Source organism: Nannospalax galili, unplaced genomic scaffold (genome assembly GCF_000622305.1).
Source record: "Nannospalax galili isolate Female #2095 unplaced genomic scaffold, S.galili_v1.0 scaffold339, whole genome shotgun sequence".
NCBI lineage: Eukaryota > Metazoa > Chordata > Mammalia > Rodentia > Spalacidae > Nannospalax > Nannospalax galili.
In genome coordinates this window covers 1,605,522-1,627,369 of record NW_008344185.1, presented here as the reverse complement: position 1 = coordinate 1,627,369, position 21,848 = coordinate 1,605,522, and the positions used below count along the sequence as shown (strand labels likewise).

The 21,848-nt window shown below is 37.3% G+C and overlaps 1 protein-coding gene across 1 annotated transcript in view; it reads left to right on the top strand.

Moving 5' to 3' along the window:
• Window positions 1–21,562, top strand: part of Ddx4 (DEAD-box helicase 4) — an 86,187-nt gene extending 64,625 nt beyond the window's left edge. Inside the window, 5 exon segments of the mRNA XM_008840383.1 lie at window positions 12,894–13,039; window positions 18,434–18,533; window positions 20,132–20,402; window positions 20,516–20,629; window positions 21,476–21,562. Coding sequence (XP_008838605.1) covers window positions 12,894–13,039; window positions 18,434–18,533; window positions 20,132–20,402; window positions 20,516–20,629; window positions 21,476–21,562 — 718 coding nt within the window.
• The last annotated feature ends 286 nt before the right edge of the window (window positions 21,563–21,848 follow it).

Genomic DNA, 21,848 nt, shown 5'->3' with positions numbered 1-21,848 from the left:
GGATGCTTCTTAGCCATCTTTATTTCTTCTTTTGAGAACTCTCTGTTCAGCTCATTAGTCCTCTTTTAATTGGGTTACTTCCTTTCTTGATTCTTTGTATTTTGAGTTCTTTATATATTCTGGTGTTCCAGTACATTTTTTTCCTTTTACTTCCCTTCTTGGGAGACTCACAACCATGCCCTCCTGAGGCCCCAGAGCTGACAGACTGACATAAGACATCCTATTTGAATTTTGCATAGCTTATATGAATTTGGGAGGGGGTGACTTGCAAACAAATGGCTCTCATAACACACAAGCCATTCAAGCCCTACCCATTGTCTTCATCAGCTTTCTAATGCCAGGACCAGCAGGACACCCTGCCTTTCAGAGTTCCAATATGGCCACAGCACCACCCCTTTTCCTAGGGTGCCCTGTGTTGCCGCTGTTTTCAGAGGAATGAGGAATTCCCAGGCTATATCTGGATGTTAAACCTCTGTCAGATGTGTCCCGGGTGAAGATTTTCTCCCACTCTGTGGGTTTCCTCTTCACTTCCTTGGTTGCTTCTTTTGATGTACTGAAGCTTTTTAGTTTAATGAGGTCCCATTTGTTGTTTCTTGACCTTATTTCCTGAGCAATTTATGCCTGGTTTAGAAAATCCTTTCCTACACGTATATCTTGTAGGTTATTGCCAATGTTTTCTTCTAACAGTTTTAGAGTTTCAGGCTTCACATTGAGGTCTTTGATCCATTTGGAGTTGACTTTTGTGCAAGGCAAAAGATAGGGGTTTAGTTTCTTCTTCTACAGGTGGAGATCTAGTTTTGGCAGCAGCATTTGCTGAACGTGCTGTCTTTCCTCCAGTGAATGTTCTTGGCCCCTTTGTCAAATATCAGGTGGCTGAAATTGGATGTATTCATATTTGGGTCTTCAATTTTGTTCCATTGATCTGTAGGTCTGTTTTTGTGCCAGTACCATGTTGTTTTTATGAATATAGCTCTGTAATATAGTTTAAAATCTGGTATAGAGAGGCTTGAGAGATTGCTCAGCAGTTAAGGTCCCTGACTGCTCTTGCAGAGGACCCAGGTTCAATTCCCAGCACCCACATGGCAGCTATGAACTGTTCTTAACTCCAGTTCCAGGGGAGTCCGAAGCCCTCTTCTGACCTCTGCAGCATTGGATGACATGGGTGCACTCATGTACATGCAGGCAATACACTCATACACATAAAATAAAAATAAATAAAATATTTAAAATCCGGTATATTATCCCTGCAATATTGCTCTTAGTGCTCAGGGTTGCTTTGGCTATCCAAGGTCTTTTGTGCTTCCATATGAATCTTGGGATGGTTTTTTTAATTCTGTGAGGAATGTCATGGGGATTTTGATTGGCATTGCATTAAATCTATAAATGGCTTTTTGTAGGATGATCATTTTCACAATACTTCTTCCAATCTGTGAGCGTGGGAGGTCTTCCATCTTCTGGGGTCTTCCTCAGTCTCTTTAAAGATTTAAAATTTTCATTTTAGAGGTCTTTAATGTCTTTTTTTCAGGTTTATTCTGAGATTTTTTTTTAAGGCTATTGTGAAATGTTTTCCATGTACTCTTTCTCTGATAGCTGGTTATTGGTATATAGAAAGGCTACAGACTTTTGTAGATTAATTTTATAACCTGTCACACTACTGAAAATGTTAATCATTTCTAGGCGTTTTCAGGTGGAATTTTTGATATCTGTTAGATATATCTATCATATTGTCTCCCAAATGGGATAATTTGATCTCTTTTCCAATTATTGCTCCTTTAATTTCCTTCTCTTGTGTTATGGCTCTTGCAAGAGTTTCAAGCACTGTTAAAAAGATGTGGCAATAGTGGGCAGCCTTGTTTGATTCCTGATTTTAGTGGGAATAGTTCCAGTTTTTCTCCATTTAGTGGGTTTGTTGTATATGGCTTTAATTATGTTGAGGTATGTTCCCTCCAGTCCAATTCCGTCTAGGACTTTGAACATAAATGCATGTTGGATTTTGTCAAAGGCCTTCTCTGCATCTCTTGAGATGACCATGTGATTCTTTTCTTTGAGACCATTTATATGATTTATGACGTTTATCGACTTACGTGTATTGAACCATCCCTGCATCTCTGGAATAAAGCCGACTTGATCATGGTGGATGTTCTTTTTGATGTTATTCCGTCTAGGACTTTGAACATAAATGCATGTTGGATTTTGTCAAAGGCCTTCTCTGCATCTCTTGAGATGACCATGTGATTCTTTTCTTTGAGACCATTTATATGATTTATGACGTTTATCGACTTACGTGTATTGAACCATCCCTGCATCTCTGGAATAAAGCCGACTTGATCATGGTGGATGTTCTTTTTGATGTTTGTACGCAGTTTGCAAGTATTTTGTTGAGAATTTTATGTTCATTAATTCATTAAGGATATGGCTTTATAGTTTTCTTTTTTGGTTGTGTCTTTACCCGGTTTGGGTATTAGAGTGATGCTGGCTTCATAGAAGGAATTTGGAAGTTCTCCCTCCATTTCTATCTTTTTGAATAAATTAACTAGTATTGGATATAGATCTTCTTTAAATGTGTGGTAGAATTCTGCTGTAAATCCATCTGGTCCTGGGCTTTTTTTAGTTGGGAGGTTTTGTATTACTGTTGCAATTTCCTTATGTGTTAAGCTGTTGATCTCTTCTTGGATTAGTTTTGGTGAATCCCATGCTTTTAGATACCAGTACCTTTCTTTTAGGTTTTCAAATTTAGTAGCATATAGCTTTTTAAAGTAGTCCCTTATAATGTTCTGTTGTGATGTTTCCCCCTTTCATCTCTGATTTTGTTGATTTGGAGATGCTCTTTACTTCTTTTGCTTAACTGTGCTAAAGGTCTGTCAATCTTGTTTATCTTGTCAAAGAAGCAGCTGTTGGATTCTTTGATTCATTGTATTGTTTTGTTTCTATTTCATTAATTTCTGCTCTGATTTTTGTTATTTCTTCTTGTCTGCTTGGTTTGGGTTTTATTTGTAGTTGCTTTTCAAGTTTCTTGAGTTGCAATGTTAAGTCATTTATTTGTGTTCTTTCTGATTTTTTAAAGTATGCACTTAGAGGTATACACTTCCCTCTAGGGACTGCTTTCAACATGTCCCAGAGGTTTTGTTGTGTTGTATTGTTCTTTTCATTTAATTCCAGGAATACTTTTATTTCTTTCTTAATTTCTCCTTTGACCCATTCATCATTCAGGAGTATGTTGTTTAATCTCCATGTGTTCATGTAGTTACTAGGGTTTCTTCCAGTGTTGATTTTAAGCTTCATTGCATCTTGGTCTGATAGAATGCATGGAATTATTTCAGGGTTTTTTTTTTGTATTTGTTGAGGCTTGTTTTGTGCCCCAGTATGTGGTTGATTTTGGAGAAAGTTCCATGGGGTGCTGAATAGAAAGTATATTCTTTGGTGCTTGTGTGGAATATTTGGTAGATGTCTCTTAGGTCCATTTGATTTATGGTATTGCTTAATTCAGGTGTCTCTCTCTGTTTATTCTTTGTCCTGTTGACCTTTCTAATGGAGACAATGGGGTATTGAAGTCCCATACTATTAATGAGTTGGGATTAATCTGGTTTTTAAAGTTCTGTAGTACTGTTTTTATGAGGTTGAGTGTAACAGAGTTTGTTGAATATATGTTCATGATTGTAATATCTTCTTGGTCAATTTTTCTTTTGATCAGAATGAAGTGGCCCTCTTTATCTCTTCTGATTAGTTTTAGTTTGAAGTCTATTTTGTCAGGTATTAGAATTACAACTCCTGCTTTTTTCTTAGTACTATTTTCTTGGAATATTTTTTCCATCCTTTCACCTTAAGCTAGTGCCTGTCCTTGAAAGTGAGGTGGGCTTCTTGCAGACAACAAAAAGATGGGTTTGTTTCTTCATCTATTCAACTAGTGTTTGTCTTTTGACTGGGGAGTTCAGTCCACTGATTTTTAAAGTTATTAATCAAAGGTGTGTATTGATTCCTGTCGTTTTGATCTCCATTCTCATTTTTGGTGTAACTGCATTTCCACAGTTAAAATCTTCATTAAGCTTCTTTCTGTTACCTCTTGAGTATAGTTGTTCCTTTATTCAGCTCTTTGAATTGCTTCAAGAACTCTCTGAAGGGCTGGTTTTGTGGACATGAATTCTTTCAGCCTGTTTACATCATGGAAGATTTTCCTTTCCCCTTCGACTATAATAGACATTTTGGCTGGGTAAAGTAATCTGGGTTGGCATCTGGGGTCATTTAGAACTGGGAGTACTTTGGTCCAGGCTCTTCTATCTTTGATTGTTTGCACTGAAAAGTCAGCTGTAATTCTGATGAGTTTTCCTTTATATGTGTCTTGTTTTTCTTTTGCAGCTTTCAGTATTCTCTCTTAGTTCTGTATGTTTAGTGTTTTTACTATGATGTGCCATGGAGAGTTTCTTTTCTGGTCCTGTCTATTTGTAGTTCTGTGTGCTCCTTGTATTTATATGGGCATGTTTTTCTTTAACTTGGAAATTTTTCTTCTACAATCCTGTTGAAGATCTGGTCCATACCATTATCCTGAGATTCTTCTCCTTCCTCTATGCCTATGATGTATAAGTTTGGTCTTTTTATGGTATCACACAGTTCCTGCATATTCCAGTCTTGTGTTTTCTTAAATTTTTCATAATCTTGCTTTAGTGGTCTAATTTGTCCACTTTATCTTCCAGTCTTGGTATTTTGTTTTTTATTTCATTTATCCTATTGATAAGGCTTTCTCCAGTCAATTCTAATTGGCTTATTGAGTGTTTCACTTTTCTTCATTTCAGCCTGAGTATTCTTCAATATTCTAACTCTTTTCTGAATTCATTCAGAAGTTTATCCCTATCTTCTTCCAGTTCTTTGATTTGTGTGTTCTTTAAATTCATTGATTTCTTTTATCATGTTTATAATTCTTTTGAATTCCATGTCTTCTGTTATCTCTATGGGGTTCTCATTGTTCTCCTCTACAGGACTGTTGGTACTTGGTGAGGATATAATATTTGGGTTTTTCATGATTTTTTTCCCACTGTGACTTTGACATGTGGATTTCTTTTGTAGTTTTTGATTCTTATGTGAGGCTTAAGCCATCCTTTGTTGAGTTTAGGTCTGCTTCTGTTTGCAAACTTTATGTGCCTTTGTGGTTTACTTGTTGGGCATGAAAATTTGGTTGGCCTAGGCTTCAGATCCTTTTTTGATTTTATACTGGAGGGGCCAAATGTCTTTCATCCTGCTGCTCAGGAGTCCCACAGAGGCCCAAGTCAGATGAGGATCAGATGCTCTCAGGCTTTTTCCTAAGGTCTGGATCCCTCTAATCATCAGACACTGTATAAGTTGGGTGGATTGCTAGATAGAGGTAGGATTCAGGACTCTTCGGCAGTCAGGGAAGAAGCTGGTCTCAAGAATCCAAGTTGGGGTATGACAGCCATGGATGTAGAGTGGTCTCAGGTAGGTATGCAAAGGTGCAGTGGTGGATGGAACAGGCTTTGAGGGCTCCAGGGGACTAGACTGAGTAATTGGATTGGTCTGGGTGCAAAGGATCAGGAAACAGTGGGAAGTCTGGGCCAAGAGGGTAGTCCAGAGATATGGGGTGCCAAGAGAAGAACTGGCCAGTGCCCACGTTAGGAGGAGAGACAGGGTATGGGAGCTGGGAGGGTGAATGAGGTTGTCAGAGTTAAGTCACAGTGGGCATGGTCGAACCTATCCAGGAAAGATGCTGGCCTCAGGAAGTTGGGGGTTGGGCTGGCCAGGGATGAAGGCTGGTCCAGGTATGCAAAGGCGAGGTGTGGGAGGGAACAGGCTTTGAGGGCTCCAGGGGACTAGACAGGAATTGGGTTGGTCTGGGTGCAGAGGATTAGGAAGCAGTGGGGAGCCTGGGCCAAGAGGGTGGTCCAGAGGTTTGGGGTGCCAAGAAAAGAAATGGGCCAGTGCCTATGCTTGGATGAGAGTTGGGGTGGGGGAGTGAATGAGGTTGTGGGAGTCAAGGTGCAGCAGTGGGTGTGGTTGAACTTACCATTAAAGATGCTGGCCTCAGGAAGTTGAGGGTTGGGCTGGCCAGGGATGAATGCTGGTCTCAGGTATGCAAAGACAAGGTAGGGGAAGGAACAGGCTTTGAGAGCTCTAGGAGACTAGACTAAGGAATTGGGTTGGTCTGGGTGCAAAGGATCAGTGGGGAGGAAGCAGTGGGGAGTCTCGGCCAAGAGGGTAGTCCAGAGTTCTGGGGTGCCAAGTGAAGAAATGGGCCAGTACCCACCCTAGGAGGAGAGATGGGGTAAAAGAATAATTTCTTACTGATTGAATTTTCTTTTAAATTTGAAATAGAGTATCTACATTCATACTGTTAGTGTAATATTAAGTGGATATTAACTTATCCTAATTAGGTAATATACCTGCTGCTGTTTTCCTGCATTTTCTTTTAAATAAGAACATATTTGTATGTTGGCCAGTCAGAATAACTTGCATATAGTGCTGTCATTTGTTTTATAATTGTTGAAGTACTTTTTATGGATCATGTTTGATTATTAATCTTGGAGATACGGAATAAACAGAAGATTCTCTAATTTTGAATTATTTTCATTTGTTTCCTGATTCCTCCTCAGTTATTTCAGTGTCCACTTTGAAATGTTAACAGTTGTCCATTCTGCCTAATTTTTTTCTAATTTTTTGTTTCTGTTTGTGGTGTATGCATATATATTTGTGCAGGTGCATGTGTGGGTATGTGTATGAACGTCAGGTCAATGCTGGCTAGCTTCATCTCTTCACTCTCTACCTTGTTTTTTTGAGACAGAGGATCTCATTGAACTTGGAGCTAGGCTGGCAGCCAATAAACCCCAGCTATCCTCTTGTTTTTGCCTCCCAGAGCATCCTTTTTCTTTTTAATTTTAGTTTTACATATGAGAGGATACATGAGATAGATGCTTGTCTTTCATGTTTGACTTATTTTGTTCAACAATTCCATTTTCTTGCAGATGACATAATTTTATTGTTTAATGACTGAATGCTATATTATGTATATGCTGTATTTAAAAAATCCATATGTTGGTGGGCAGTTATGCTGATTCCATATGTTGAGTATTGTGGATAATGCCACAGTAAACATGCATTTGCAGGTTATCTTTTGTGTGCTGACTTCATTTCTTTCCAGTAATACGTAGGAATGATTTAGCTAGATCACATTGTAGTTCTGTTTTTAGTTTTTGAGAACGTCTATACTGTTTTCCATAGAAACTGTGCTATATCTCATCAGTAGTAGATAGTTTTACATATTTTTTTCCACATTCTTGCCAGCATGTTGTTATTGTTTTGTTTATGTTGCCAGCATGTTATTTTTTTCCACATTCTTGCCAGCATATTGTTATTGTTTTGTTAATGTTTTGATAACCATTTTGACTTGAGATGGGATCTCTGTGTAGTTTTGACTTCTGTTACCCTAATGGCTAAAGATATGGGTCATTTTTCCATATTTTCTTGGTTGCCTTTCTTTTCAGAAGTGTCTATTAAGATCATTTGCTCATATTAAAAAATTCATTATTTTTATTTTATTGCCTGTATGTATATAACTGCATCTGTGCTATTGCAATGCCCATGGAAGTCAGAAGAGGGTATTGAATTCTCCTGGAACAAGAGTTGTAGTTGGTTGTTAGCTGCCATATGGGTGCTGGAAACCAAATCAGTAGCCAGTGCTTTTAACCTCAGAGCCATCTCTCCAGCGCCCCATTTGCCCATATTCTGATTGGACTACTTGTTTATGTATAAAGATTTTGAGTTTTTAAATATATTCTTTATGTTAAGTGTTCACAAGATAAATAGCTGGCAGAATTTTCTCTCTAGGATATGTCTTCATCCTGTTGATTATTTTGCTGCATAGTAACTTTTTACTTTAGTGCAATTTCATTCACCAATTCTCAGTTATGTTCCCTGGGATATTGGAGTCCTATTCAGGAATTTGTTGCTTGTACCAGTATCTTGAAGAATTCTTTCCCCTATACTTTCTTTTAGTAGTTTCAAAGTTTCAAGTGTTACATTAAGGTCTTGATCCATTTTGAGTTGATTTCTGTTCAGGATAAGAAATGAATCTAGTTTCAGTCTCCTACATGTGGCTGTCCTTTTCCCCCAACAAAATTTGTTGAGAAAACTTGTTTTTCTTCAATACATTTTTGATGCCTTTGTTGATATCAGTTTATTGTAGATGTATGCATTTATTTGGGAGTCCTTTGTGCCACTTATCTGTTTTGTGCCACTACCATGAAGTTTTTGTTTTTATGACTTTGTTGTTTGCTTTTGAAATCAGGTATTATGCTTCTTCCAGCAGTTTATTTAAAATTTTATTGCTTTGGCTATTGTCTTTTGTATTTTTATATGAATTTTAGAAATTTTTTTCTAGTTCTGTAGTGTCATTGATATTTTGATGAAGACTGTGTTGAACATTTAGGTTGTTTTGGTACTATGGCCATGTAAACAGTATTCTCAAAAGCCATGAAGATAGGAAATCGTTCTATTTTTCAGTGTCATATTCAGTTCCTTCCTTTAGTGTTTTGTAATTTGCATTGTATAGGCCTTTGATATCTTTGGTGAAGATTATTCTTAGGAATTCCTCCTTTTTTCTTCTTGTGAATGAGATTGTTTTCCTGATTTCCTTCCCAGTAAGTTCACTATTGGTGTATTAAAAAAGCTATTGCTTTTGTATGTTGATGTTTAATACTTTTCTATATTTGCTTATCATGTCTGTGAGACTTTTGGTAGAGTCTTCAAGGTTTTCTAAGTATAGAATCAAGTAGTCTTCAAACAGGTAATTCAGCATTTCTCTTTTCTGTTTTTAACCCTTTTATTTCTTCTAATTTCTCTAGTTAAATTTTTTTTTAATTTACTGAATTTTTGTGTATTTCATACAGAACACCTCAAACATTCTTAATCATCTTTGTACCCCCATCCCCATTAGCACTCTCCGATAGCCCCTCCACTAGATACCCTGTCACCCTTGTTAAGGCCCACTGTGTCAAGTCAGTATCCGCAGATGTTCCCCAGTGCAAGTCCATTCACTGAGGTCTAGTTAGCCTCTCTAGAGTCCCTTGTTTTAGGATGATCAGCTCTTCTTCACCTAGCAGCAATCATTTGCCAATATTTCTTCAGAGAAGATTGGGGTCTGCTTTTTTCCAGTTCTGTGCTGTGTTTTTGTCTGCCTGTGTTTGCATGGGACTTGTGTGTGCTGACACCATTGCCATAGAATCATATGAGCAGGTTCCATATGGTCATGCACCTCCTCCCTGGCTCTTAACAGTCTTTCCGCCCCCTCTTCTGTGATGGTCCCTGAGCCCTGGGTGTGTGAAGTTTAATAAAGGGATCCTGTCCAAGGACCAGCAGTCAGCAGACTCTTGATCTCTACATTTTGGCCATTTGTGACCTTTGGTGTTCCTGGCCCTCCACTGCATGAAGGAGCTTTATTAATGAGAACTGAGAGATCATTAATGTCCTCTTCTCTACCCCTGTTCTATGTTCCATGAACCTTAGGTATAGAGGTTGCATTGTAGATGTGTCACTTAGGTCTGGGCAATTAATTCATAGACAATGTACATGTGTGACCAGTTATGGTACTTGGTAATAGTCTCTGACTGGTGCAGAATGAGGAGCTTTGATGAGTGGTGACTGGGATATTTGTCAGGGAAGGAGGCTGGTCTCAGGATTCCTAGGCTTTCTCTGGTTAGAATTTAAAGTACTGCATTGCATAAGTGTTGAAAGTGAACAAATTTATCTTGTTCCTGATTTTAGAAAAAAATACTTAGAATTTTTCCTTATTGAGTATGATGCTGACTACAGGTTTGTCGTATGTAGTCTTTATTATGTTTAGGCATGATCCTTATGTACTTTTTTGGCAACTTTTTGAAGGGACAGTGAATTTTGGAAAGGATTTCCCTTTATTGAGATGACTATGTAATTATTATCCTTGATTCTGTTTATGTACTGTATTTATTGATTTGCATATGTTGAATCATCACAAGAATGAAACCAGCTTGATCATGGTATAGGGTCTCTTTGATGTGTTGTTGAATTTTATTTGCGATAAATTTTCTTATTGAATTTTATTTTAATGAAGCTGTATATCTATCAAGGATATTGATCTCGAGTTTTCTTTGTGTCTTTATCAGATTTTTGTTATCAGAATAATACTGTCTTTGTATAGAATGAGTTGGCAAGTGTTATTTCCCTTTCAATTTTGTGGAATAGTTTGAGAAACATTGGCATCAGTTTTCCTTTAAAAGTATGGTGAAATTTAGCAGTCAATCCATTTGGTTCTTATCTGTTTTGGAAGATATTTGTTGCTACTGTCTCATTATTTGTTTTTAATGTAGTTTCAGGTTTTCTATACCCTTTGGTTCAGTTTTGGTAGGACATATATATCTATATGCTCATTTTGTCTAATTTTTAAATTTATTGGTGTACAGTTGTTCTGGTTTGGTTGTGATGTGGCCCCACCCACCCACACCCAGAGGCTTGTGTTGAAGGCTTAGTCCCAGTTGGTGGTGGTGTTAAGAGGATTATCATGAGGGTGCTAACTTCATCAATGGGTTAATCCATTTGTGAGTTTATATTAAATGCATTATTAGGAGGTAGGGCCTAATTGGAGGAAGTAGGCCGCTGGGTCCATGGCTTGGAAGGTTATATATTGTTTGTGTGCTTTTCTTATCTGCCTTTCCCTGCTTCCTGGTTATCTTGACATAGACAGCATTCTGTCATATATGCTAAGGCCTATGGAATCAATTTTGTGTCCCCAGATGTTTCTCAGTCTTTCTTTTTTTGGAATAATAGTTTCATAGTCTTTTGAATCATGGTAATTTCTCCTTCATGTTTCTTTAATTTTCCGTCCTTCAGCAATACTTAGCTTGACAGTTATTTCCTAGTGTACTCAAGAGACTTAGTTTCTTCTCTATGCTTCTCTTCAGTTTAGGTCTTTTACTTGCCTGCTGCTTCCCTGGATCAAGGTTAAAACTTGAAGGCTCTCCTAAATAAATTTCATTTCATCCATTTCCTGTCAATGTATCTTGTGAAAGAAACTGTAACACATTGCATATATAGCCTGGGTGTGGTGGTGCACACTTTAAGTCCCAGCACTCAGGAGGCAGAGGCAGGCAGATTTCCGTGAGATTGAAGTCAGTCTGCTCTACATAGCAAGTTCCAGGCCAGCTGGGGCTACAGGGAGACCCTGTCTCAAAACCAAAACCAAAACTCATTGTATATTTATTCGAATTTAGTAACTGTTTAGTGTTAACTATTCTAGTGTTGAATTGTAATACTTTTTAATAATAACTGTTTCATTTGAGGCTGATATTGCTATGTTTATCTTTGTGCTCCCAATTCTTGCTTCAAGTATGCTTAACACAGACACTAAAGAACATGGTGTGGTACATTAAGAATTTCAGTTGCCTGGGTGAGAGGGTATTCCCTCTTGAGAAGCTTGGCTTTTATGGTAAGAGAGAGGTAAGGAACAATAAGCAGCAGTAATTTATTCAGATTCTGCATATGCTGAGTTTGAGCTATTTTGTGGCATTTGAAAAAAATGGCTAGAAAATAAGGAATTGCTATGTAAGGGGGAAAAATTTACCAGAGATAAATTTGGAACTCCCCATTTACTGCTAAAAATTCTGCTGTCTTAATTGGCAGTGTCCCTACCAATAACATTTTAGTGTTGTGACACTAAAAGTACTGATCTGTAATCTGGTTTGTTCAGTTATTCATTGCAATCATAGTAATTTAACTAGAAAGTAATATTTCAGAAAACAAATCCTAATAGCATATATTCAAGAAGCTATGAGGTTAGAATAGAATTAAGGCCTTAAACTTATATGAGACAGGGTCTCATATAGCCTAGGCTGGCCTCAGACTGTAGCTAAGGACAACCTTGAACTTTTAGATCCTTCTGCCTCCACCTCCTGAGGTGGAGGGGCTGAGATTACAGTGCTGGTGGTGAAACTTAGGGCTTTGTGCATGAAAGCAAGCACTCTGACAGTTAAGCTACATTTCTATCCCCTAAATGTAGTTGAGCTACATTTGAATTTTTTAATTGAATTTTTAAAATAATTTATATATTTTTTTAATTTTATGTGTGAGTGTATTGCCTGCATGTATGTGAGAGCACCCGTGTTGTGCAATGCCGCCGAGGGCAGAAGAGGGCTTCGGATTCGCCGAGGGCAGAAGAGGGCTTCGGATTCCCCTGGAACTGGAGTTAAGGATGGCTCGTAGCTGCCATGTGGGTGCTGGGAATCGAACCGGGTCCTCTGCAAGAGCAGTCAGTGCTCTTAACTGCTGAGCTATCTCTCCAGCCCCTACATTTAAATATTTAAAAACCTCTATTTTGTATGTATGAATGTTATGCCTGCATGTATCAGTGTATCTGTGTCATGCAATGCCCACGGAAGTCAGAAAAGGGTGTCAGATCCCCTGGAACTAGAGTTACTGATGTTTGTTAGCCACCATGTGGGTGCTGGGATTTGAACCCTGGCCTTCTGCAAGAGCAGCCAGTATTCTTAACTGCTCAGCCATCTCTCCAGCCCCCACATTTCAGTATTTAATTAAAAATTCTGCTTGTTATAGTTAGCATTATGGTTCACAATTTTTTTGTATTTTTACATACACATTTCACATAGCTTTGCATGGACAGAAGATCCACTGGAAATTAGTATGCCTATAGTTTGACACAAACTTTTTTTTGATAGTAATTGTATATTTTGTAAAATCTTAACATTTTATCATGATCTTTGAAAATAGTACTTGGGTGATGTAAGTAAACCATCTTATCACTGTTTTAAGTTGTCTAATTAATATGGATGGAAATAGCATATGAAGCTCTAAAATCAGGAGAATAATTAGAGGATAAGCTAAGGAATAATGTTTTGTCTTTTAAGGTTGGCTGGGGAGTTCTTAAAGTCAAGTTATTTATTTGTTGCTGTTGGACAAGTGGGAGGAGCTTGCAGAGATGTTCAGCAGACCATTCTTCAAGTTGGCCAGTACTCAAAAAGAGAGAAACTTGTTGAAATTCTACGAAACATAGGTATCTTATTTTGATATAATTATTTTTATCATGATTTTGAATTTTTTAAATGACTAATTTTTAAAAATCACTATTTTGTATAATTTTAATAAGTTTTATTTCCTTCTTCACTAAAGCTTTTATAGATGACTTTGATCTAATTTTATGTAAATTATATAAAAATATAGTCCTTTATCTCCATCAATATTGAATATAGGTTTATAAGACATATAATGTAATATTTAACTAAAAAGTATTTCAGGCCGGGCGTGGTGGTGCACACCTTTAATCCCAGCACTTGGGAGGCACAGGCAGGTGGATCTCTGTGAGCTCAAGGCCAGCCTGGTCTACATAATGAGTTCCAGGACAGCTGGGGCTACAGGGAGACCCTGTCTCAAAAAGACCAAAAATAATAATAATAATTTCAGAAGAGTACATATTTTTTGTTTTAGAAAACTAAAAAGGCTTAATATAAAACTTGTGTATATCACTGTTACTCTAGCAAAAGCTAGTTTTACAAGATGGGCATAGTTGAACATACCAGTAATTCCAGCTCTCAGGAAGATAAGGCAGGAGGATCTGAGTTTGAGGCTGGCCTGCCTACTTAGCAAAACCCTAAAGGAAAAACAAAGAGAACTCTTGTTTTTGTTTCTGGTTCTCCATTTTTTGCTTCTAGTGAATCTTCTCATATTAATAAGATTTAAAGAGTTTTAGGGCTAGAGCAGACTTGAGGATGTATACATGTTCTATCCTTCATAATACCCATGAGAAAAAAATTTCTCTTCCCTTCTCTAAATTTTTTTTGTTTGAAATAGCTTTGTTTTGAGACTAGAAATAATTTCATATGATCACTCTGATGCCTTCATATCATTTCACAAGTTGGATCTACTTACATGCAATACTATCTTTCCATCTATAATCCCCTATATTAGTAATTCTATTTTGGTTTGAATGTCATTGTTGAGAGAGGAGAATGGGAAGACAGGACGTCAGTCAACCCTAGTAATGAACAAAAAGAAAAGTTGGAATGGTGTTTTAGTAAGTATTTAAAAACTTCTGGTCTTTAGTTGTTTGTTTTTTTTTAATTTTATTTTTAGGCAGGGTCTTGCTGTATAGATGTGACTAACCTGGAATGCTTCTAGTGAATCGTCTCATATTAATTTCACTGTCTGGACTCTATAGTTTTTACTATTTTATAAAAACTTTCTTTTCCATTACCTCCCTTCCCATTACCTACCTCCCTTCTTCCCTTCTCCCCTCCTTCTAACCTTCCTTCCTGCCCTCCTTTCTACCTGCCTGACTATCTCAAGTGATCTTACCTCAGTTTTTTAAGTGCTGGGAATACAGTTAGGTTCCACACTTGGCTTAGAAAACTTTTGAAAGCTAGATACTTTGAGATGAGCTGTTTTAGCAGATGTTTTATAACACATAAGCACCTAAAAATAGGAATAATATCTGTGAGCTGCATACAACTTTAGTACTTTGACATGTGTTAATTTTCTTTTTTTAAATTTTATGAGGGTATTGCCTGCATGTATGTGAGTGCACCCGTGTCACGCAATGCCGCAGAGGTCAGAAGAGGGCTTCGGATTCCCTTGGAACTGGAGTTAAGGATGGTTCGTAGCTACCATGTGGGTGCTGGGAATCGAACCTGGTCCTCTGCAAGAACAGTCAGTGCTCTTAACTGCTGAGCCATCTCTCCAGCCCTGACATGTGCTAATTAATTTTCAAGACAGACTTTATGAAGTAGGGATTCTCCTGTCTGTGTCTCCCATTCACCATAGGAACACTGGGATTATAGATATGTGCTGCCATGTCTGGTTTTATGTGGGTTCTGGGGATCCAAACTCAGTTCTCATGTTTATGCAGCAAGCACTTTACCCACTGAACTATCTCCTGGCATTTAGAAATGAACAGAAGTTAGCATAGTTGTAAAGAACCATAGCACTCTCGTAAGTAGGGGGCTTTTATTTATTTTTTTCTTTTCCTAATTAATCAAAAGCTAGGAAGTCACAGGTATTCCTGCTTCCATAGACAAATGACAAGTATATTAAGGAGTGACCTTTCATTCTGCAAGTAAAGTTGTTAAACATGAGCACACCAAGTAATTCCATAAATTGATTGAACTTTGCTGAAATGTTTACATATTTCACAGATTTTTACCTTCTGTGTTGTAAATCAAAGCAAATAAAATTGGTCTTCCAAGTTTCGTGTTTCACTGTGCTTTTTCGATATTCATTAACACATTGATACTTTAGAACAAAGTAAGTGTTTTCAGGGTCCCTGGGAACCTTGTAAGGGCTATGAAAGGTATAGAAACGATTTTAATAATTATATTGAAACAAGATGCTTTATGTTCAAATAAGTATTTAATTTTTAATTAATTTTAATATGGTAAATAACAAGAAATAACAGGTTTTGTATAACAAAAACCTGGAGATATTCAATCTTTTTTCCTTAGAGAATCAAAAGCACATGTAGTTTATATTCTATCTCTGTCATTCCTAATGTAATTGTAAGCACTTGTGCTAATTATAACTTTTAACCATAGTAAATCTGTCTCAGAGGAAATTGAGGATAAAGGTGGACTATTGAGAAATGTTTTGAAATTTTTTCTACATTTATTTATTGGGTGTGGGTGTGCGCGCGCGTGTGTGTGCACCATTGCACTTGTGTCAATGGATAGGTCAGAGGATAGCTTGCAGATTTTAGCCTTCTAACATGTGGATTCCAGAGAATAAACTCAAGTTGTCAGACTTGGTAGCATCCACCTTTACCCCCTGAGCCATTTGTAGTCCCCAAGACATGTTATACTCCCAAACATTGCCTACTGTTTTAGGTTACCTAAAAGTTTTGAGAATAATCTTCAAAATGGTTTATTTCATAAATAAATTGAATAATGGTCCAGTGTAGTTGAATGAAAATTTGCATGTTCTTAATATAGCAATGATTTTACCTTCTTTGATACATGTTTATATAATACTTGTTAATAGTAGGAAAAATAATAGCACTTTTAAAAAAAAATCAAGATTAATCAGTCTAATCAAACATTTCACTTAATTGCATGAACTTGGCATCTTAAAATGTTTCTGACTTAGTATTTGAAATAAGTTTTTCAGAAATTTAAAAAGTATTACACATTTAATTTCTGGGAATTTTTAATATTTTATTATTTCCATGTTATGGGTATGAGTGCACTGTCTGCATGTATGTAAGTGCACCCATATTGTGCAATGCCATGGAGGTCAGAAGAGGGCTTCAGATCCCCTGGAACTGTAGTTATGGACAGTTGTTAGTTGCCATGTGGGTGCTGAGATTCGAACCCAGGTTCTCTGCAAGAGCAGTTAGTGTTCTTAACTGCTGAGCCGTTTCTCCAGTCCCACTTTCTGGGAATTTTAAGAATATTTATTTTGATTACATTTTTATATTTTATTCATATCTGTAAATCAGTCAGAATAGAGCTTCTTTAAGAGACTTGTATTAATACTCCCATTGGGTATTTTAACAGCGATTTCATAGTGAATAGAGCTCTTTCTGAATTATAGATGCATAGCAAGGTTACAGCTTCAGTTCTGTTGCTTCAGTAACAGATTCAGAGTGAACATAGACATGATGGCTCAGATGGTAAAGTGCCTGCTCTCATTAGCCACACCTTATTTTAGAGATAGGGTCTCACAGAACCTGGAGCTCAACTAATTTGACTAGAGTAGGTAGCCTGTGAGCCCCAAGGATCCACTTAACTTCACCTCCTCAGTGCTGAGGTTAGAGGCATACACGACCATGTCCACTGTTTGACGTGGGTGCTGGGGATTCAAATTCAGGTTTTCATGCTTCTTGCATGGGAAGCACTTTACCAACTGAGCCATATTCCCAGTCCTTGAAGCCCTTTTTCTTACTCTTTTTAAAAATATCTTAGTTTAGGGCCAGGTGTGGTGGCGCACGCCTTTAATCCCAGTGCTTGGGAGGCAGAGGCAGGTGGATCTCTGTGAGTTCAAGGCCAGCCTGGTCTACATAGTGAGTTCCAGGACAGCTGAGGCTACAGGAAGATCCTATCTCAAAAAGACACACACACACACACACACACACACACACACACACATATACACATATATATATAATTTTAAATTTTATGTATATTTGTGGGTATGTCTGTATGGGTATATGCATGTGAATGAAGGTATCTACAGAATGCAGAAGAGGGTGTCAGATCCCTTGGAGCTGGAGTTAACAGGAAGTTGTGAGCTGCCTTATATGGGTACTAGGAATTGAATTTGGGTCCCTTGTAAGAGCAGTACCTGCTTTTAACCACTGAGCCATCTCTGTGGCACCTAAAACCCTTTTTCCTTACAGCCTTTCCTTACCATTTGATGTTAATTTCATTCTTTCAGTTTCATAGTCACTAAAGTCATTCCTGGTTTCTTTTCTTATTTATACCTCTGATCAAATAGCAAAATCCTCTTGGTTCTACCATCATATGTATCTGGAAAGCTGGATGTGGTGGTGCATGCTTGGAATCTTAGCATTCAGGAGGCTTAAGCCAGGGGTATTGAGATGTTGAGCCAGCCTGAAGTACACAGTAAAGTTCCTGTCTTAACGAAAACAAACATACGTATATGTAAACATACATATATTTCATTAACTGCTAAGTCACATCACAACTCTGCTCAAAACCTTCCTTTTCTCCAAGTAATGTTATTCAGTGGACTTCATCTCCTGCTGCTTTCCCTTGCTCACCCTCCACTCTTTGCTCATAACTGTAACAGTTACATTTCTGCCTCATTGCCCTAATACTTGCTGCTACCATTGCTCACAGTGACCAAGGCAAGTGGGTGCCTCTTTTCTCCCTCCCTTCCCTCCCTCCCTCCGCGTGTGTGTGTGTGTGTGTGTGTGTGTATGTATATATATTTGAGCAGCATGAGAATGTCAGTGTCCCAGAGCCTTCATACCTTTTCCTTTTGCCTTGTAATGCTGTTTCTTCAAGATTCTGCACACTTCACTATCTGAATTACTGTCTTTACTCAGATACAATTTGTTTTATTTAAAGTAAACACTAGGTTTTTATGTTGCTATTTTTTGGGTGGGGGATGTTATTTTTAGGATTATTTTTGGAAGTAGAGACATTTATAAAGAAGGAAATAGGGAAAAAGGAACTGAAACAAATTTGAAATTAAAAAGTTATCAGGCAGTTCTTTTTCCTTGAGGAGAATGGCAAACTTACTTTTTAAAAAAGCCCTCTGGTAGGAAGATAGTTCTCCTCTCTTTCCTTGACATCAGTTCAGGAAATACTTCCTCCATATACCAGGCCTGCTTGGGGATGCTTTATAGTGGTGGATGAAACAAACTTTCTTGTTCTAATATGTCCCTTTTTCCTTTTCTTAATTTTTTGGTTAGAATGTTAATTTCATTGTTTTGTAGGTGATGAAAGAACTATGGTCTTTGTTGAAACCAAGAAAAAAGCAGATTTTATTGCAACTTTTCTTTGTCAAGAAAAAATATCAACTACAAGTATTCATGGGTGAGTAGAGAGGAAAGTAAGAAAATGACTTTTGTTTGGCATTTAAGAAACATGCGCCATGCAATATTTTGGTCGGTAACGGGCATATATGATACTGTGTCCCATAAGATTATATCACTTAGTGATGTAGAATCTTATTTTGTGTAATTACATTCTATTATATTTGCACAAATGAAATAGCCTAGTGACACATTTCTTAGAATATGTCTCCATCATCATGCAATACATGAATGAGTGCTGTAGTGTGGCATAATCCTAGGATTCAGTATTCTTTCAAAGTCCAAACTGTTAACTTTTTTTCATTCTTTGTACCAGGACAGTACAGTAACAACCAGAAGGGCTAAACTCTTACTCTTCATTCTTTTTTAAACAAGGTTAGAGTATGTGTGTGCTTACGTATGTGCCTAGCACTTGCACACATGTGGAGGTTAGAGGACAACTTTTGGGATCTGGTTCTCTCTTTCCACTGTGGTTTTTGGGGATCAAACTCAAGTCATCAGGCTTGGTGACAAGCACCTTTACTGGCTAAACTCCCAAAACTTTCTTTGTGTTTATAAGCACTAAGTGGTAAAGATGGGTAAGTTAAAGGTCTGCCTTAAGCTCTTCGTAAGGAGTGGGAAATTCTCAAAAGATTTCATTTAAAGATCCCTGACCCTTATGTCTAAATGTCTCTTATACTGAATCTTTCTGACACCTGACATTTTTTAGTTGGAGTAAATATACTTTACTAATGTATCTAAAATAATAATTACTGAATATATACAATTCTGAAATTTTACGTTTTAAAATTTTTATTTTTTGTGTGAGTATATTGACTGCATGTATGTAAGTGCACCTATATCAGGCAGTGCCCATGGAGGTCAGAAGAGGGAGTCAGATTCCCCTGGAATTGGAGTTACAGACAGTTTAAGTCACCATGTGGGTACAGGGAATCGAACCCAGGTCTTCTGCAGCAGCAGCCAGTGCTTTTAACCTCTGAGCCATCTCTCCAGCCCCCCGAAATTGTACTCTAAAACTTTTTTTCTGAGCAAGGATTCTAATCAAGCAATTGAATTGGGGTGGGGGTGGGGGACACGTTCAAGACTTTAAAGCTTGAGGTTATAGGTAGGCCTTGACTTTTGTGTTACTGGAGTCTATATTCTGACTCTGTTAGCTGTATCTTACCTCATCTACAAAGGGTATGATTTTTCTAGTCAAAGTAACTGTGAGCATAAAATGGTGGCTTGGGAAGGATTACTATAGTATCTGATATGTGGAAAGTTGGCATTAATATTAAGTGCTGTCATTTTAACTGTTTAAAATAAATTGCTTTGCCAGGCATGATGGTGCACACCTTTAATCCCATAGTGTTGTTTCTTTGTTGAGATCTTTTTCCAATCTTTGAGATTTTTATGTTGTATATGAAGTTAATTTTAATTTTTGGAGACAGAGGTAGGCAGATCTCTGTGAGATTGAGGCCAGCCTGGTCTACATATTGGGTTCTAGGCCAGCTGGGACTATAGGGGGACCCTGCCTCAAAATAAAATAAATCGCTTGTTGAACTTTAATGACTTTCTTAAAAGTGGCTCTAATGCAAATTTCCTTCCTTTTCTTTCAAGCGATCGGGAACAGAGGGAGAGAGAGCAGGCTCTTGGAGATTTTCGCTGTGGAAAATGCCCAGTTCTTGTTGCTACATCAGTAGCTGCCAGAGGACTAGATATTGAAAATGTTCAGCATGTTATCAATTTTGATCTTCCTTCTACTATTGATGAATACGTTCATCGAATTGGGCGTACTGGGCGTTGTGGAAATACTGGAAGAGCTATTTCTTTTTTTGATACTGAATCAGATAATCATTTAGCACAACCTCTAGTCAAAGTTCTGTCAGATGTAAGTTTAAACATTTAAAAATTGAATAGTGTTGCTTATTTCTTTGTTGAGACCTTTTTCCAATCTTTGAGATTTTTATGTTGTATATGAAGTTAATTTTAATTTTTTTAAAGGCTCAACAAGATGTTCCTGCGTGGTTGGAAGAAATTGCCTTTAGTACATATGTTACTCCTGGCTTCAATAATAGTGGAAGAGGAACTGTGTTTGCATCTGTTGATACTAGAAAGGTTAGGAGAAAAATAAACTGACTTAAATTACTTGAAAATGTGCTTTAAACCTTGAGGTAACAGTGTTCAGTAATTCATCTGAAACTATAATTTTCATGCCTAAAAGGTAGTTAAATTTTTAAAAAATTGTATATATGTGTATATGTGTATATATATACACATATACACAGAACTGTGAGAGTTATATTAAAACACCTCAATTCCTTTTTGGGTTTTTTGTTTTGTTTTGTTTTGTTTTTTGTAGCCCTTGCTGGCTTGGAACTTGATCTGTAGACCAGGCTGGTCGCTATCTCATAAAGATATATCTGCTCCCTCCCCCCACCCTCCTCCCCACCCATCTCCACACCCTAGTGCTGGGTTTAAGAGGCATGCGCCAGCACACCTGGCTTCACCTTAATTCCTTTCCCTGGCATTTGCTGGGATCTTTTCAGACATTCTAGAGAATTCTTTAATTTTAAAATCCTGACCCACATTATTAAGACAAAACGCTAAAGTGATGGGGCTACCAGTCTTGATGTCTATTTTTAATGCAGCATCTCTTGGTACAGAAGCAGTGAGTACACTTATTAAATATTAATGATTATTTGAAGTGTAATATGTTAAATTTTTCTACTTTTCAAAATCTAGTGGTTAAAAAAATCTTTTTCTTGATGTATTTCATGCAATTTAGACGTCCCCAGGTCTATATAGGCCTTTTTCCACCCCCTCAAATGAGTCAGATACAAAAGAGCATCAAAATCACGTATACTTAGACAAGGTAGAAAACTTGAATCTCTGCTCTTAGTCTGGACAATGTAGCATTAAGGCTGTCATAACTATTGTTTCATTTTTTTTTTTTTTTTTAAGAATTACCAGGGCAAGAACACTTTGAACACAGCAGGGATTTCGTCTTCACAAGCTCCTGATCCAGTCGATGATGAATCATGGGATTAAAGCAAACATACATACTTCAAGTCTGTGGTAGTTTTGATGCAGAGAAGAAAAGTCATTTTATTTTTAAAATTTTTAATAGAAGTGTGAAAACTGGCATTTTTTTTGTATCTTCTGTTCTCCCATTCCTTTAAGAAACACCAAAACTTCACGTGAAATGCGGAAAGTTACAACATTGTAGTTACTGATACAAATGGTATTATCTGGAAATATTAATGCATTCTGTTTTCCTTATTTCTAGTATATTCTTCAGAAGGTTAAGACATATTTCATGTCCAAGTGCTAAGTC